The sequence below is a fragment of the Phoca vitulina genome, unplaced genomic scaffold (assembly GCF_004348235.1).
Source record: "Phoca vitulina isolate PV1807 unplaced genomic scaffold, GSC_HSeal_1.0 scaffold22, whole genome shotgun sequence".
In the NCBI taxonomy this organism is placed as follows: domain Eukaryota; kingdom Metazoa; phylum Chordata; class Mammalia; order Carnivora; family Phocidae; genus Phoca; species Phoca vitulina.
The window spans coordinates 22649974-22668283 of NW_022589725.1; the positions used below are offsets into that span (position 1 = coordinate 22649974).

The 18310-nt window shown below is 52.2% G+C and overlaps 1 protein-coding gene across 1 annotated transcript in view; it reads right to left on the reverse strand.

Moving 5' to 3' along the window:
- JAG1 (jagged canonical Notch ligand 1) overlaps nt 1–18310 on the reverse strand; it is a 37597-nt gene that overhangs the window by 9324 nt on the left and 9963 nt on the right. Inside the window, exons 4-17 of the mRNA XM_032419176.1 lie at nt 12808–13062; nt 11011–11071; nt 7067–7197; nt 6672–6791; nt 6111–6224; nt 4753–4866; nt 4032–4145; nt 3567–3613; nt 3041–3214; nt 2456–2606; nt 1566–1730; nt 986–1099; nt 337–450; nt 98–211 (exon numbers count right to left, since the gene is read on the reverse strand). Coding sequence (XP_032275067.1) covers nt 98–211; nt 337–450; nt 986–1099; nt 1566–1730; nt 2456–2606; nt 3041–3214; nt 3567–3613; nt 4032–4145; nt 4753–4866; nt 6111–6224; nt 6672–6791; nt 7067–7197; nt 11011–11071; nt 12808–13062 — 1788 coding nt within the window. The remainder of the gene's footprint in view (nt 1–97; nt 212–336; nt 451–985; nt 1100–1565; nt 1731–2455; nt 2607–3040; nt 3215–3566; nt 3614–4031; nt 4146–4752; nt 4867–6110; nt 6225–6671; nt 6792–7066; nt 7198–11010; nt 11072–12807; nt 13063–18310) is intronic.

Here is an 18310-nt window from a genome sequence, read left to right on the forward strand (position 1 = left end):
CAGTTCGGGGAGCCAAGAACCGGACCCACCACGACAACAGTCCTAGGTGTTGAGATGGCCACACCCACAGCCAACCCCGCCTGGGGCAGAAAGCTACCTATGTTGCAGGTCGTCCCTTCCCAGCCTCCAGGACACATGCACTTGAAAGCGTCCCCTTCGTCAGAGCAGGTGCCACCGTTGTTGCAGGTGGCTTCGTCACACTGGCTGTCACCTGGAGGAGGGGGACCTCGTGTGAGCCCCTGGCCAGCCCCCTCACAGGAGACAGAGGGTGGGGGGGGGGGGGACCGTGGGGAGGGGGACCATGGAGGGGGGTCCTCCCAGCCAGCTACCACTTACGCGAATGGCAGGTCTTTCCTTTCCACCCGTTTTTACAGTCACAGTAAAAGTCATTGACAAGGTCACGACACGAGCCCCCGTTGTGGCAAGGATTCTGGCTGCAGTCATTAATATCTAGGATCAAAGAGGAGACGCCCAGCTCAAGAAGCTTCCAGAACTGTTCACGGCATGTAAGAGCCGCACCCTTCCTAAGGCCACCTCCACCCCACGGTCCAAGACCAGCTGAGCAATCCCGGGACTTCGACGCCTTCAGTCTTCTCCAGGAGTAAAGGAACCCTCAACCAGGTTATTTGTGACACCCCAAGGTGGCAGGACAGGGACAGGCCTCTGTCGCTCCCATGGAAGTTAACGTCAGGACAGGCACAAATTACGATCGCAACAGAAAGAGGATTACTTTCTCTGCAAGCGGGGCTATTTATCCTAATTACAGTCTGCCACCACAGCTCCTCGGCAGAAGCTCCTCCCCCCTGGCTTCCTCGGCATTCACACGTACTAACAGGACGCAGGCACTGCTATCCCAGGCCAAGAACAGTTGGGGTCTCACGGTCTCATTCCCATAAAAAAAAGACAAGCCTCCCATGAGGATTCTCCCCCCCCCCCCCCCGCCGGCGTCCCAGAGCTGTCTGGCCCAGAAGGAGCACACACTCACTGGTTTCGCAGTAGGCCCCCTCCCAGCCATCACTACAGATGCACTTGTAGGAGTTGACCCCATCGATGCAGGTGCCGCCATTTTTACAGGGGTTGCTCTCACAGTCGTTAATATCTGTGAAATGAAGACACAAAAGCTGGTGAATAAAGGACACCCAATGCCATAGCCAGGCACTGGTCCCAAGGCCACCTCCTGAGAAATGAGGGGCCAGGGGGCACCTCAACACTCTCAACTCCATCAGGACCCTTTCTCGAATTCAACAGGCAGCTTATCAGGCAGAAGCCTCCAGTCTGTTTTATTTAATGCCTCATAGGCTAAGCTACTTGGTGGGAGTGGGGAAGAAACTCCTACAGAAAAGTGGGACCACCCAAACTAGGAAGATTCCAGAACATAAGCGTGCCGAAGGGTCAAGGTGTCAGTGATCTCATAACTTAAACACAACTCGGTCTCAGGTCCTAGATGCAATGGTAAGCCTTCACTGGTCTCTGACTGAAACAACTCAAGCTCAGATGCTCCCCGAGCTGGGCAGAGGCGGGGGGGGAGGGCGCACCCAGCCCCATTCCCCGAAGAGGGGTCTTACTTTCATGGCAGTACGTTCCAGTGAAGCCTTTGTTACAGTCACAGGTGAATTTGCCTCCCGACTGACTCTTGCACTTCCCGTGGGGACCACAGACGTTCGAGGAAATATACCGCACCCCCTCGGGCGTGTCGTTGGAAGCCATGGCCACTGTGCAGCTGTCAATCACTAGAAGACAGACGCGGGATCAGATCACGGCCAAGGACCCCTAAGACACGGCATTCCTAAGCCAAGGACCTACGCCAAGCTTGCTTTCCTGGAGACAGGCACCCTTTGGCTAAGAAAGGTAAGAAATCAAGAGGCACCTCGGGGGCCAAGACTCAGACAGTGGGCCACATCACACTGTGACAGGCCAAGCTGAGACTCCAGGCAGACAGAAGTTTTCTTTTTTTCCAGGCATTTTCCCCCTAGGTGGCTAAGAAGCCTACGTGTCTGTGGGCCCCTCTCCTCCTCCCTGTGACATCTCAGTCTGGCAGAAGCTTGCTAAAGGAAGCAGGACCAGCTATACTTCCTGCGTAATCAGACTTGAGCAAGCGGGAAGGACACAGATCTGTAAAGCCACGTCCCCTAACAGCAGCCATGAGACAGTGCAGAGAGCAGACATTTCCACGGCCGCAGAAGGTTCTGGCAGCGCTGCTTTGAGGAATGTTTCAGTGCTGCACATCAGCCCACCCCAGATGAGGCGTGCTCTCCCCCGGGCTACGTGTGGACGTGGTTCTCCCACCAGCGGGCCAGAAGAGATGGCTTCCACATGCTCTGGCTTCCCTAAGCGGTCAGGTTAGGGGCCTTCGGTCTCACCTACATGGCTTCTGAGAACATCGAGGGGGCAGTGGCACCTGGGGCAAGAGGAGGGCGCCTTGGAGGCCAGCCTGGAGGGCAGGTGGGGCAGGTACCTTCACAGGGGGTCGTGCGGCAGTGGTCTTTAAGGTGGGAGCAGTTCTTGCCCTCGTAGTCCTCGGGACACTTGCAGAAATAGTCACTGGCACGGTTGTAGCACTGGGCGCCATTCTGGCAGGGATTGGGCTCGCAATAATCTATGTCCAGCTGCAAGGAGCAGGGAAGGGGGAAAGGAAACGAGGTGTGACTCGAACTGCTCTGGGGCAGGAGGCACTGGAATCGGACCCCTTCACCTCCTGCCATTAGGAGAACACCCTACATAATACACAGTTACGTCCTAGAGACCGTCCAGGGACACACGGGCAAAACGGGGCAGAGTGGGAGAGCTCGGAGTCGGGGGCACAGAGTCAAATCGACAGGCTGCTGACACTATGAGGAAAACCACTCCTCGCTGTCCTTCCACCTGCATTCACCTAGCAGCAGTCCCTGGTCCCTGGATGGTAACAGACTTCATGGCGACTCCACAGAGTCAGGAGGGGATGGGGGTGGGGGGGAGGGAGGGGAAGGTGGGGGGCAAGAGGAGGGGGAAGAGGGAGCTCTGCTGTAGAAACTTGGCCTTTGGAGGTTCTAGCACCGCTCACCTGACAGAGGTTTCCAGAGAAACCAGTGGGGCACAGACACTGGAATCTGTTGATTTCATTCTGACAGTGACCCCCATTCAAACAGGGGTTGCTGGCGCATTCATCGATGTCCCTCTCACAGTGATCGCCTGCATAGCCAGGTGGACAGATACAGCGATAACCGTTAACCAAATCCTGCAAGAGGAGAAGGGGGAGAAACACATGCTTTTGTCTCTGTACTCCACGAACACAGGGCTGTGACAGTCCAGCATGACTGCCAGGGTTCCACTGATCCACTGAAATCGCTCAGTGCCCAGCCTCTCGAAATGTGTGAGAGGAATTTCCAAGTGCATGCCTTTGGGATGGCTCCCAGGAGGCTGGGGGGGGGGGGGGGGGGGGGGGCGGCCGTTAACAGGAGCCCAAGTGAAACTTCCAGAGAATCACTTTTCACCTGCATTTTTTAATCTCAGAGGGACAGAGCCCTCCCAGGGTCACATACACAGATTCGTGTCAGTAAGGTTTTCATTTTAAGCCAAGATTTACATACCCGACAGGAGGCATCATTCTGACACTGGCCAAGGCAGTCATTAATATCTGAAAAATAAACAAGTCATCATATTAAAGAGGCAATTTACATTGAAATTGGGCTTAATTGAAAAGCGTTCTCCGATCAGGACAGATAAAAACCTCAAATCAGATTTCCTGTGTGCTTCCCCTGACATAAGGTTATTACACTGGGTGGGACCCCTCCCTCATCACACCAGACTGAGCAAGTGAAACTTCACATCATTGTTTTAGCCACCTTATCAGCATATGGCTGTTTTACCGGCTAATGAGCCTGATAAAGTGCCATGTTTTCATTTCTGCCCTGATCACTCCCTCTCCAAAAACACTGCCTCTCCGAGGTTTTCCTTTTACCACTCAAGTCTTCGAGCTGGAGCTGACATACGGGCTGAGAAAGCCTTCAATACCCAAGTTCCACAAAAATCAAAATCGAAACAAAGGTACTCACTTATGTCACAATTCTGACCCGTCCAGCCCGGGAGGCAATCACAGTAGTAGCTCGCAATCAGATTCTTACAGGATTTGGCATTTACACAAGGTTTGGCCTCGCATTCATTTGCATCTGAAAGAAAATGTGGAGGGGCAGTGAGAAATGGAAATTTACCCCCACTTCCCACCCCCCCACACACACACACAAAACACCCTATCGATAGTTTCTCTGAACCGGGAGACATTTTAATAACCTAGCTAAATCACAGATACTAGGTTCCCACTACTTTGAACAGCTGATACCTCTCCCTAGCCACTACCCAATAAGGAATGCTAATTGATAACTTTCCGGCTGCTGGTTAACAACTGGCCCCCAACAGGAGAGCAGAAAGCCACCAGGCATTGCTGTGCGAAACTCGCCGCAGCCTAGTTGCTGGGATTTAAATGTGGCAGGAAGAATGCAGACAGCTCATTCCTCATGAGACCATCCCCGTTTGGAACCCAGCTGAACACTCCTCGGACAGACGATAGACATGGTTCAAGGAATCCCACGACTTTCCCACAGGGCCTAAAAGAGCTAGGCCATTTGTATTCGAGTTCTCTCTCCCAGGCCCGCTGGACTCTTGACAATAAATTACTTTTTAGTATGATGGTGTGCAAACTCACACCACTAGCCACATGCTCATCTTCCCTAACAGCTTGGGTCCTCAAAGCCAACCTTGGTGCAGGAATTTCCTTACCTAACTGGCACGTTTTGCCAGTCCACTGGGGTGGGCACACGCACTTGAATCCATTAACCAAGTCCTGGCAGGTGCCCCCGTGGGAACAGTTATTTGGAGAACAGTCATCAATGTCTGTTGGACAAAAGGGAAAAGGGTTGGCAATTTAATCTCCGTCTGTTTGACAATTAGATAATTTAATGCCAACCCTCACATGAGGGGCCTTCACTTAAGGGCCAGACACCTGCTGTAAGTGACTGCTATGATGATAAGGCCTGATTTTAGCTTTAAATCCTCCACTGCCCCAGTTCATTTAATCCCCGACCTAAGCAGCAGGGAAAGCCAGCTGGATCCCCAGAGCATCAACCCACCGGGAACATGGGACATCTTGCTCTGCCTACTCTGTATTTTTGAAAGAAAAGTTTCCGCATGGCTCAGGGGTAGCCAAGAAGAGGTAAGGAAAAATAAGTCTTCTTTACTGGTAGGAAACTTCATCTCATTTGCTCAGAGTTTTCCCCAAATTACATAGCTGGGGTCCCCACCCCCGTACTTCTGCACGGGACTATAGTGGCCTCTTCATTCATCTGCTGCCCACTTACAAAGGATCAGGCTCTCTCTGTGAACTTGCTTGTGGGTTCTTCACAATCGTAGGGGATGGCAATTGCTCCTGCCCCGTCTAAACAGGGCCCGGGGAGGTAAAGACCAGTTCCCCAAGAGGCAGGCAGGGCGACAGTACCAGCCCCGGTGCCCCGACCCCGGAACCCACATTCTTCACCAGGCATGCTGCTCTCAGGGTCCTGCCAACAGTGCTCCTCAGGCCCGGCTGCACCTCAGAAGCCCAGGTGCTTGTTACAGAATGTGGACTCCCCAATCCTGAAGGGAGACTGTGCGGACCCCACATCTGCACTGTCCAGCACCCCAGTGGTTCTGACGTGCAGCCAGACCTCGCAGCCATGACAACTCCCTAGCCTAGGTCCCTCTTTTGGGGCCACCTACACCCCTGACCAAATTCAGGAGTGACCACCTCCCCTGCGGGCAGCCGAGTCTCCATGGCGGCAAGGAGAAGAACTAGGACTCGATTCCATGGAGGCAGAGCTCCAGGGAGCACACGAGAAGCACACAAGAGGGACGGAGGTGTCCCGTGGAGAAGTTTCTCCCAGTAGCCGCCACACGTACTAACTTAGTGCGGTAGGGGGAGAGCGCCCGGAGACTTCCAGCGTAAAGGCTGGAAGCCCAAGCCAGACCCACCGGACACCCCTCCCACCAAGACAGACCCATCACGGAGACCTGACACTGAACCCAGCCCAGGTCCCCACCCCCACCCCAACACTCGATATAGCGATCCCCTGGAAAAGACCCAGGCCAAAGCCCAGACTTACTTGTGGAACACGTGGGGCCCGTCCAGCCAGGAGAACACTCACACTCAAACCCCAGCGAGGTCTCCCTGCAGCTGCCTCTGTTGTGGCAGGGGTCAGACAGGCAGGCGTGCTCCGCTGTGAAAACCAGGAGGGCAGTCAGCAAGGGACTCCCGCTTGTGGCTACCTATGTCCTCTCCCCGCAGCCAAGTCCCAATGCCTGGGCCACCACCAGCTCAAGCTCGCTTCGAAAAAATGAAAGCAAGCACGTGCTATAACCCTGCTGCGTCTAGGGAAGACAGGAAGGCCCCTTTCACCCCGAGTGTCTCCAGCCACATTCCAGGGCATCTCCGAGCCCGGGCCACCGCGTGGCAAACACCCCACCCCCCACACTAGGCAGCATCGCCGGAGACCCTCGCGCTGCTTGAAGGAAGCCTCGAAGACCCACAGAACTGCTGGGATGGCAAGTCTTCACTCTGGAGGCTATTTTCATCTTTTTACGAATCCTCAAGTGTGTTGTTATTTTTTAAGCTGAGCGTACCCAAAAATTAAACGAAGGGCTCTCGGTCCGCCTGGACCACTCACCGATTTCACAGTTGGATCCTGAATAGCCCTCAGGGCACGAACACTGATACTTGTCGGGACCCGTGTTGCTGCAGGTTCCCCCGTTGAGACAGGGCTGGCGGGTCCCGCAGTAGTTGAGATCTGCCAGAGACCCCCGGACGGCAGTGGCTCAGAGCGGACGGTACAGGCTGCCGAGCTGCCATGTTCCCAGCGCTGCCCCCACCCCGCCCCCACCAACCAGAAAAAAAGATCCCAAACCACGGCGTGAAAGGCAAACCTTAACAGATTCAGAATGAAAACCCCTACAAATAAAAATAAAAAGAGAAAACCCGATTACGGCCGCCCCACCCCTGAAGGTCTCCGGCGTCTCCCGCAGCCCCTGTTCTGCCCCAGGGTCCAGTCCCCGAGGTGCGTACCTTTGTCGCAGAGCTGGCCGCCCCAGTTGGTCTCACAGAGGCACTGCCAGGGCTCGTTACAGGTGCCATGGACACACCCAGGGTGCGGGATGCACTTGTCACAGTACAAGCCTTGCCAGCCGTACTGGCACCTGGGGACAGACCGCACACCCCCGCTTTAGTCCTTACAACATTCGGGGAGATCTGTGCCCTTTAAATGCAAGGCTAAGAAGTCCAGGCCTTTCTGGTCTTGTTTCATTTTCGGTAACAGGACAGTCAGACTTGCAAGGTTTGTGCGGGGGCTCCGTCTAAACAAACATTTTCGGTGGTTGGGCTGAGGTCCCCTCCCAGGCGACTCGCGACAAAAGCAGGGCTGTCTGGGGAGAGGCCGGCGGGGGCTGCCCTCACAAAGCCACTCTCTTCTCAGGCTCACAGGGCTGGGCGAGGGTGGGGGCGTGGAATAAATCAGTTCAGGGCCCAGCCGGCTACGGAGGCCACGGAAGGACTCTCGGGTGACAATAGCCGTGTGACAGTCTTCGCAAAGGCGGCCTGGCTCTTTGTCTAAACAGCAAGTCACGACCCCAGTGCTCAAAAAATGCAACAAGACACCCAGGGCGGCAGGAAGCCGCCTCCCGATGAATCAAACAAGCGGGGGAAGGGGGCACCCTCCTCTGGCAAAGAGGCGGCGAAGATCTCGGAACCCACTTCTGCAGGAGAGTGAGGGAAGCCACAGCACTTGGAACCAATCCCATAGATAATTTATGGCCCACTACCGGGGCTGCTTACGCTAATTCATTTTATAGTTATTTCTCACTTTGCGGGGGGAGGTCAACTCGGTTTATCTAGTATTGGGGAACAGAGTCAAGTTTCCTTTATAAGCGCCTCATTAATCGGACTCTTTTGAGGCCAAATGGTGCCTTTGATCCCCAAACAAAAACACAAACATAAACCTTCACCTGGGGTGGGCGAGAGGGCAGAGCCTCCACCACCCTCCCCTCAAGTTTCAAGCCCTGGGAAACTCTAACTGCCCTCTCAAAACTCGAACTTTGACAAACAGGAGAAAGCCCGGGGATGGTGGGGGTGAGCATGGAACAGGGATGGGCAGAGCATTTCTAGAACAGGACCTGGGAAAAGCCACAGTGAGAACAACCAGCACCCTCCCCCAGCCCGAGCCACTCAGCTGTAACGTTGGAAAACAAGCACCCTCAAGAAGGGAAGGCTTTCCGTTTCCAGAGAGCCAGAGGCAGGCTAGCAAATTCTTATCCTGGGAAAATTATAGGGATCCAGCTAATAGCTAATCACCCACGGCCAAGAGTCAACTTAACCCCTGAGAACACTGACTAACCACTTCCTAACTTCCACAAACAAGCCGTCCACACCCCAATTCAAAGAACCCCCAGAATGTGTGGTTTAAACTGAATCAGACGGAGGGTTCGGCTTTATGTAAAACAGAACAGCAGCCTAAATGACCGTGACCATTCAGAGCAGTAAGAAAAAAAAAAATTTCTACCGAATTTTTTTTTTTTAAATAGTGGGGACACTCAAGTTAGCGGGACTTGGGGGAGGGGGGTTTCATTCAGTAAAAGATTGATTATCTTAGCTTGAAAGCTATTAAAAGGGAACTGATTTGGAAATAGCAGTATTCTTACTGTGTTCTCTAACTCCCTTCCAAATTATGGATGGCTACACCTCTTCAATTTGCCTAATAAAAGCAAGAAAAGGCAGCTGAGGACCCAACCTCACCTCTTAATTAATGAGAGCTGGATCCCCAAGCATAAAGAAGAAACCACAAGAGGCCATGGATGACTTCAAAAGAAAACAAATAAAAATACTGACCCTAAAAGAGGCATCCACAAAGTTATCCCAGTTTAATAATATATGATTAAGGTTCTCATGAGAATTTGAAGTGACTTTCCTCATACGATGATTCATCATTAAGTTTGATATTATTGGCAGGCTTGCAATAAAGCAAGCATGTGCACCCAGGAGAAGGAATCTAAGTCTACTTGGGAACAGCAAAACCAGTGAAGTTTTCTCATGTGGGGATTTAAAAAAAAAAACAAAAACAAAAAACCACCGCCTCTGTAATACACAATCCATAAGACAACTTTCAGGTAACTCGCCACTCAACTATTTCTGGAGCAGGACGCAACCTGAACTTCCTCGGCTAGAAGGTTCTGTTTTGATTTTCTTTCAAGGTAGGCAGAACAAGATGGGCTGGGAGACTATGCAAATGACGTGTGGGAAAATCGCACCTTAAGTAAATAAGGGCACTGGTGCGTGTCTGGGCAGGGAGTGGGAGGGGAGACTTCGAAAGAGAAAGGGCTAAATTCTGGAAACAAAGCCTGTTGTTCTGGCTGGGAGGGCCCTCCCCTGCGCAGTGGCCTGCCCATTCTGATGACAGTAGCAGAAATCGCGGTCGGCCTCCACTGATATTCATCTGAGCGGGGAGCGGGCCCAGAGTCGCTAATAACGCTGCCGATCTGACATTCTCTAGAACACCCTTAATTAAGAAGGGTGAAGGCAGGTGGATTCCTGCTCGAACTTTGACAGCAATGCTGTCAAATACGACACTCAGTGGCCACCAATGCGGCTTAGTAGGCGAACCCCCACAGCCTTCCAGAAAATAAACTTCTCAAGTGGAGGAAGAGACCATTCCAGGTCACCCTGGTTTTATTTTACTTCCAGCTGCCTTAGTTCTTAGTTCTTCAGTGTCAGACCTCAGAGCTCAGCGCCCTCCCGCTGCACAGGAGGGGAACAGATGCGGTGGTGGAGACGCAAAGTCAAGACCCCAGAGAATGCTCTGTAAAGCAGCAGTCCTCCAGATACACGGAGCAGCACGATCGTTTGGTGGGCTCGCCAAAATGCAGATTCCTGGGCCAAACCCTGGCCTGGGATTCAGTGGGTGTGGGGTGGCACCCGGGAATCTGCATTTCGACAGCTCCTCTGTTAAATCGGGGAATTAGCGACGTGGGCACTGAGGTTTGGGGCAGCAATTCCCAAAGTATGGTCCTACCAGCAAGAGTGGCATCACTGGGGGGGCTCGTTAGCAATGCAGAGACTCAGGCCCACCCCGACCTGTGGACTCAGGCTCTGCATCTTAAGAGCTCCAGGTAACGTGAGTTTGAGATGCACTGGTTTAGACGGTTTTGTAGGCCTCCCATGGCTCAAACCAGGGTGGCTTCTGGGGCACAAGTGATAGGCCCCAAGGACCCTTTCAGTGTCACACTAGATGTGCTAATCCTTCAGATCTGGGAGGAGGGAGAGTAAAGTGTGAGATTGTGTCAGAATGCCACGGACACCAACGCCGTTTCCTGAAACAAGCCTTTCCCAAATGGGCATAATGTACGTTTCAAGAAGGTTCCAAAAACTGTAATCATGAAGCAGTCGGGGTGGGTCTCTGTTTGGCTTCTGCATTGTCCGGGACCATAAAAGACCAGACTTCAAAGGCCGGCAGCAAAAGTCTACATTCATCAGGCTCAACTGACAAGATTCCAGCGCAGCCATTAACCTCTCAGCACCGGCCGGCTCCCGCCTGCAAAGGGGCCAGGAGATTGTACTAATCCCATTCTAAAGAATGCTCCGCTGTCCCCTAGTGATGGGAAAAGTGGGGGAGGGCTGGGAGACGGAACCAGGTTGGGAGAGGAGACAGACTCAAAGAAACCCACATCCCTCCATCTCATCCATTAGCACTTTAAGGGGAAGATTATAAAAACGTGTTATCAATTTACAGAACAGTTAATACATGACGTCACCGACTATGCCCATAAGAGTTTTTTCTCTTCCAAGAGAGAAGTGCGCACATTCCACCAGACAGCTGGTATAATTTAATAAGCTTCGGATGTGCCTATTTGACTTTTTTTTTAAGCTTTCTTGCCCTCCAAAGAAAAAGAGGCATATTCACAATAAATTCAGTCCCCCTCTTGCATTAAAGGATTAAAAAAAAAAAAAGTTTAGTCATTTACCTGCAGTCACCTGGGAGTTTGCAAGACCCATGCTTGGGACTACAGCCCTGTCGGCAAATAGCTGTAAAAACAAAACAAAACAAAACAAACACAGATGAGTCAAGCACACTGTTTCTTGCACCACCACCATCATGAGAATGGCCTAGCACATTAAGCCTACAAAATCCACAACTTTCAGAGATCTCATGTCAAGTCCATTGTAAGGAGAGGAAAATGGGAGGTGCCCAAACAGCAAATCCAGCTTTAAACTTCAAGGCCATGCTAGCAGATCTTCAAAACATGATACTACTCAGGGACAAAATGCAGGCAAGTCGATGTGAGGAGGCGGGCGGGGGGGGGGGGGTGGTCTTCATCCAGTCTCTCTCAACAATAGCTATCCTGCTCCCTGTCAATTCCCACCCTCTCCAAAAGAACAGAAGCTGTGATCCCTCCTCATTTCAACCGCTCTGTCCCATGAGGGGCACATTCAGAGGAGTCCCAGCCTCCTTAACCCCCACACCCCCACCCCCTAAAAACGTCTGATGGTTCAAAAATCCCATGGGACTAACAAAGCCAACCGGGCTGACTTCATTTGGCAGGCTAAATCCGGAGGCCAGGTCGGGTGGTACTTTTGCAAAGTATCCTCGCAAAGCAATTCTGCTTCCTTTATTTAAAAAAAAAAAACATTTGAACAGATGGTAAAAAATACTAAACATGGTTTTTAAGTAATTGTTCCTGATTTTTAGAACACCAACTACTTTAAGTACGTCTGACAATTCTTTCATTTGGATCCCAGAAATGCCATCCTTTTAAAACTCTAGTGATTTAAGAAAAGCTCAGGAGACCTGCAAATTCCTCTTTGTCCTGCCCTTCAGTCACAATTCAAAAACTCCCTTTTTGAGTGCATCCTGAAAGAATTTACCAAATTAGGTGAAATAAGCAGAGTACAGTCATGTTTGGAGGGCCTACTCTGGTCAACGAGAATTACCCATTTACTAAGAATTAGAAGCTTTGTAAAGATACAAACCACAGATGATGCTGTGAACATCTGTGACTATGCAGTTAAGTCCCTGAATCCCAGAAGAAGGGCTGGGACAACGGACAGCACATCTGCAAGCTTACACTGCTGTGATGGGTCCAACTCTACATGAGTCTGAAAGCTCGGGTTCACCACTCAGCCCTTCCCCCTCAATGCCATGGCCCCCGAGATGCCCCATGAAAGCTTGCCACAGGCCACATGGAGCTCAGGGGCGTCATTTCCTACAGGATCACAAGTTCAGGCACAGAGCTAACCCTGACCCATTTGGCATCTGTTTTGGGTCAGGTTCCTTAGAAGCAGAGCCTGAGACAAGGATCTGGGTATAAGAGAAGGGGGCTGAAGGCAGCAGATGGGGCAGGGGAAGGAGCTGAGCAGGGGGTCTCAGCTGGAGTCTGGCTTCCACTTGATCCCAGAGGAAGCCCTGGAGTGTGAACTGTAGCATGGAGTGCAAGAAGGTTGGGGGGGGGGTGCCTGGCCTTTGTACCTCCATCTAGTCATTCACAGACTGTGAGCTGGAGGGAAGAGGCATGGAGTGGCTGTCTGGCCAAGGCCAATGCTCTAGAGAAGGAACAGCTGTGAGCTGTTAGCAGCCAACACGGGGGTGGGGTGGGGGGGCACCAACAGCATCTTTGTGCCTCAGGCCTAGAGGAACAGCCCAAACATCTCCCCCTCCCCACCCGAGACAGCCACTTGGCTGGGTGGGGACAGAACCTGACCCCAACGGCGACAGCCCCTCAGAGCTGGTAATAACCCACGCAGGTTATGACAGGCCCACGCACCTCTGTTACACTCTGGGCCCATCCAGCCCTCCATGCACGTTTTGTTGCCATTCAGGTCGCAGGCATAGTGTCCAAAGAAGTCATCTCGGGGTCGGCAGAACTTATTGCAGCCAAAGCCGTAGTAATAGTCATCACAGGTGACGCGGATCTGATACTCAAAGTGGGCAACCCCTGTGTTCTGCTTCAGCGTTTGCCACTGCCTACTGGGGTTTATCATGCCCGAGTGGGAAGCCTTCTCAATAATGCTGTCAGGCTCTAGAGGCAAAAAATAAATAAATAAAAATTAAAAAGCACTGATGCATCAACAATCAGAGCCTCTCCCCTGACCATTTTGCCTATTTCACAACAACGAAAACAAAGGCACATGGTACAAAATGCGAACAGTATTCAAAAGGGCAGAAAAGTGCAAAGTCTGTCCTGCTCCCCAGAGGCAACCGCCTTCACGTTTATTTACCCTTGTTAATGGGTGCATAGTATTTCCCTGTCTGGGAATACAGTGAAATACATTCACCTAGTTCCTGACAAAGGTGCATTTAGGTTATTTTGACATTTTACAATTCAGCCAAGCCACAACGAACATCCTTGAACCCATCAGCCCGTGTGTGTGGTTCTAGCAGTGAGAGACCTTCTAGAAACGGAAGTGCACCCAATCCATGTCCATCCAGCCAACCACGAACTACCACGAATGAAGCCCCATCAGCCTGTCGTTCCACCTGCACGGGAAACTGGGTTTCCCAACAGCGATGCCAACACAGTATAGATTATCCAACTTTCTGATCTCCGCCTGATAGGTAAAGAAGTAGCTCTTACTTTAATTAGCATTTAATTAAGGGATGGTGAGCACCCTTCCACGTGCTTACCAAGCCATCTGCAGCTGTTCCTGCGAACTGTGACCTGTTTCTCTCCTTTGCCAAGTGTTCTATTGCAGTGCTGGGCATTTGCAAAAGCTCTTTACATATTATAGAAAGCACCTGATTCCAGGTAAAGGTTAGCAAGCCTGCTCTTCTGGTTTTAGAGTCTCGGATCTTGATTTAGAAAGACTTGGTCTACCTTCCAAACTCTTCACTAGAAGCCAAGGGGTAGAGTTAGGTTTTTAAAAAATGATAAACTTTGCCACCTTGTCAGCAGCTGGCCCTTGTGACACGGACTTGAAGCATCTCACCTTTCACCTTTGCCCAGAAGGCAGAGGGGGAAAGGGACGCACCCCAGTTTAGAGACAGATAGCTTGGGGGTTTTTCTGAGCCAAGTCATGCTCCTTACAAGGTGCCTATTGGAAATGAACACGCCCAGAGCTCGGGCAGCCAGCTCTCACGAGGAGCAAGAAGTGGTCCTGCCCCGAGGTCACTTATCACCTAGTCTGAGAGAACAGCCAGGTACCACGTGCCAGGAGTCCAGGGGAGGGACGTGAAAAGGAAGCGAGGCACGAAGTCACACCACAGCCTGATCTGGGGTTTTGTTTTCTTAAACCTGCCGGCACCAACCCTTCACCACCTTGTCAGACTCGAGGCCACCTCGGAGAGCCCGTATTAGGACCTACTCGCAACGTCTGTGGTTCTTACCCACCCACGCCCCTGTTGTTCTAGGCCCAGGGCCTGCGCTCATTTACAAGGTTATGCAAAGCCAACAGGTGACCAGGGGAGGAGGAGCTGAGGGGCTCCTTCCACACGACTCCCAGCTTTGCCCTAGTGTTCACCCTCTGGCTTTAACTGTCGTGTGGGCAGGACAAGCCTTGAACAAGCCACATACCTGCGGACTCACACCCCAGCACACACAGAACCACTTGCAGATAACACTTCCCTAACATGAAGTTTTACAAATAAACACAGGCCGAAGAATGACAAAAATGTCCCTCCGTTAACTGTGTGTGTGCTCTGCCGGTTCAATTAAAAAGTGAAGCGAGCTATTACCATGTGATTAGGAGGCCTTAATAAAGGAATTATTTAAACACATGGCTCAAAGGCCTCCAGCATCTCTGGGGCAGGTAACAACCACAAACAACTCAGCCGAGAGTCCAGGGCAATCCTAAAGGCACATGCTGAAGGGTCTTTTTCAGTAGTTCGGTAGGCTTTCCACCCAGGTCTAGAAAATATGAAAACGATCATTCCGGAATCCTCCATGTGGCTAACAGATCAGTAGAGCTAACTTCCCAGCTGTGTGGCAGGTTTCTCCCAGCAGGGCCAGAGGCAGGGAGTCAGGGGTGTGGGACATGCTGTCTGGCATCTGGGTTATAGAGATCACGTCTGCTGCCTGCTTCTTCCAAGCTGCCGCCCCTGAATCGTACTTCCTCTCAGCTTGGGGCATAGAGGTGTAACCGGGGCCGGGGGGGGGGGGGGGGGGGGGGGGGGCGGGATAGTTCACTTGGGAGTCCAGCTTTATGACTGAAAAAGGATGTTAGCAGACCCTCCTGTGATCTTCAACTGTGTGAAGATGGAGCACAAAGCCCCCACCACAGCCTCACAGGCCAAGGTGGAGGTAATGAGGCGAGTCAGAGCACAACCCCGGGGCCACACCAACCCACAAACCTAGGACAGGAGCATCGTCAAGATGGCTAAGCTAGGAGGAAACCCTGGTCTGAGTAAGCTTATTTGTGCTGACGTATCTCCAGAGCAGTCCCATAAACTGCAATCATTTGCACTGGGGGAGACCGAAAAATTTGTACCCTTCTCTAGTGCAGCTCTGAAACAGAAGAGAAAGGATCTCAGAGGACGGACGCCAGGAGGGCCAGCCTTAGACAATACTCTAACACACAAACAGTACCTGGGCTTCCTCTGGGCCAGCCTCTCTCTGCAGAGCCCACGTGAGAAGGAATTCTCCGTCCTAAAACTCAGGGCTCTGCCTCAAAGCTGAAGCCAGGATTTCAGCAACTTGTTCGGCCCCCAAAGAGCAGCCAACTCCATCTGGGTTGCTCCACATCCTTGGCCTTTGCCCTCATGGAGTACCAGTCCCATGGGAGGGACAGAGGGTAAAGAGAGTAATAAGCAAAACATTCCAGGCAGTGTAAACAGCATGTGCAAGGGCCCTGCGGCAGGACAGAATGAGAGGACGCATCGGAGGACAGAACGGTGACTGGTGGAATAGGACGAGAATCCGGATATGGTAGAGGACAACATGGGACGGAGTTAGCAGGGAGACAAGACGGCTGTGCAAGGCCTTTTGGGCCACACGAAGAGCTGTCCCAAGAGCCACAGGAAGCAGCCAAGTGGCTCTTAGTGAAGTTAACCACCAAACAGAATCAAGATGTACACCAGAAACTAACAGAGGACATTGTAGGTCAATCACATTTACATTAAAAAAGAAAAAAATGCCCTGGAATGGAGGATGGAGAGGCAGGAGGATGGAGAAAGCAGTGGAGGTGGGCCAGAGCAGATATGGATGGACTAATTCGGCCACCACCATAGGAGTTCAGGCGTCAGCAGAGGGTGACTTGACTAGCATAGTGGCAGGGGACATGGCAGGACGTGGCAGGACTCCAGTGCAGCACCGGAAAGATTTTTCAGAACCTGGAGGTGGATTTGATATGGATGCTCAGAGAAAGGGAGGTACAACAGGGTGTCCTCCAGATTTCTGGCTCATGGTACTAGGCGCTGAAATGCTGGTGCCAGTCATCCATGAAGGGCCCTAGGCAGGATCTCATTTGGAGAGAGAAGATGCCAAATACGGTTCTGAATGTGAATTCAAGATCCTTTGGAAGCACTGTAAAAAGAGAGGCTGATTAAGCCAGTGGCTTATTCACTCCTCTTTGGGGTTCACTAAGTGAGCTTCAGTGACCTGCAGCAGGGCATTCCAGGACTTTGGGGCAACTCCTATTATTCAAGAGTAGAGGTCTGAAAACTCCTTGTCCCTACAAGTCTTCCTTGTGCCCTTCCAGTGACCTGGTGGCCCCCTCCCCAGCAAGGAAATGCCCCAGAACCCCAAAACAAGGCTACCCTGAAATGCAGACCGCCGTGGGCAGCTCTGGAGAGGGACCAGCTTCCCAGGGGCACAGCTACCTGACCCGTGGGGTGAGGGAAGGCCCAGGAAGGGCCCTGCAGGGGCTAGGTGTCCTGCACGCCCTAACAGGTGTCCTGAATTAGGTCTTGCCACAAGCCAGGATCCATCTCAAGGACGTTCACTCTACCAAACTCTTAACATCTCAGCAGGAAGGGAAGGAGAAGCCACATCGGCACCAGGGTATCTGATGAGTCTATTTCCCCCCTACCCACCCCCCATCTCTCCAATGCTTAGTTACCACTGTAACCAGGTCACAGTGACACCAGGCTCACACAATCTCCAATGCTTGTGGCAGGGGAGGGAGGAGAGAACACACAGGTGTCTGTGACCCTGACTGGCATCGGCCACAACCACCGCTGGTTACCCCCCTCCCCTCCCACCACACCACAGAGGGACTGGGGATCCCCCTCAGGGAAGAAGTCCACAGATCCGGGCTTTGATGATGTCGAAGCAAGAGGAGGGACCCAAATGGCCTGCAGCCTCAAGCACACCAGGGCTCAGCAATAACTACATGGCCCTGGGGGGCCCCCAATGAGCCAGACTCAGCCTGAAGCAGCCCGCCTCACAAGTACCAAGCCCTCACTGGGCCCACTCTGGGCACTCGCCATTCTCAGATCCGCTTAAAAAAAGAAGGCCTGGTGAGAAAACGAGGGGAAATGTTATCAGCAGCAAAAACAAAGAAAGGGTCAGTAAGGTAGAGATGCAAAAGGGAGGAGACATTCAGAGAAGGGAGGGCAAGGACAAAGAGTTGGATCAACCCTTCCTCCTACGCAGACTAAGGGATTTCAGCATGAATCAAGTTTTCCCAGGACAACCCTCCAGATCCTGCCAGCAAAAAGGAAGCGCGCAGTTGCCACACGTGAGGGAAATCGCCTTTAAGTCACATTTAAAGAGCAAAGACTACCCCGTGTAAGCCAGGCTACTGCCATTTCCAGACACACCCTGTGTGACTTCCCCACCAAAAGCCACCCCTCGCAGCTCTGAAAAGCAAGCTGCCCTGAAACAGCCCTCTTTGAGAAGGGGCCGAGGCAGCCTTGGTGCCTGTGAGGCTCTGGGATTCCACTTCAGTGAAAGGTGGGTCATGCCCAGTGTGGGAAAGAAACCCCCACCAACCGGCTAGAAGCTCACCTGCCCACCCAGTGAAATTCAAGGTCGGTCTTTAGATTTAGAGCCCAGCTCCACCTTTGCGGGCTTTATCTTCCTGATGAGAGATTAAACACTCACTTAAAGTTTAAATGGACTTTTAAAAAGTCACTACTTTGATCCTTTAGCAGTCTACAAGGTTTTAAAGTTGTAAAACCATTAAGATCGCTATCCTAAAGATAATCTAGGTCCCATATTCAGGGACTCAGTTAACTGGGACTCTGTCCCGGCCACTTAATATTCCAAGCGGACATTCTAGGGGAGGTTGTAGAAAGGACTCCACGGAGCAGTTCACCATGGGGTTGGGCGGGGGGGGGGGGGGGGGGGGGGGGGGGGGGGGGGGGGGGGGGGGGGGGGGGGGGGGGGGGGG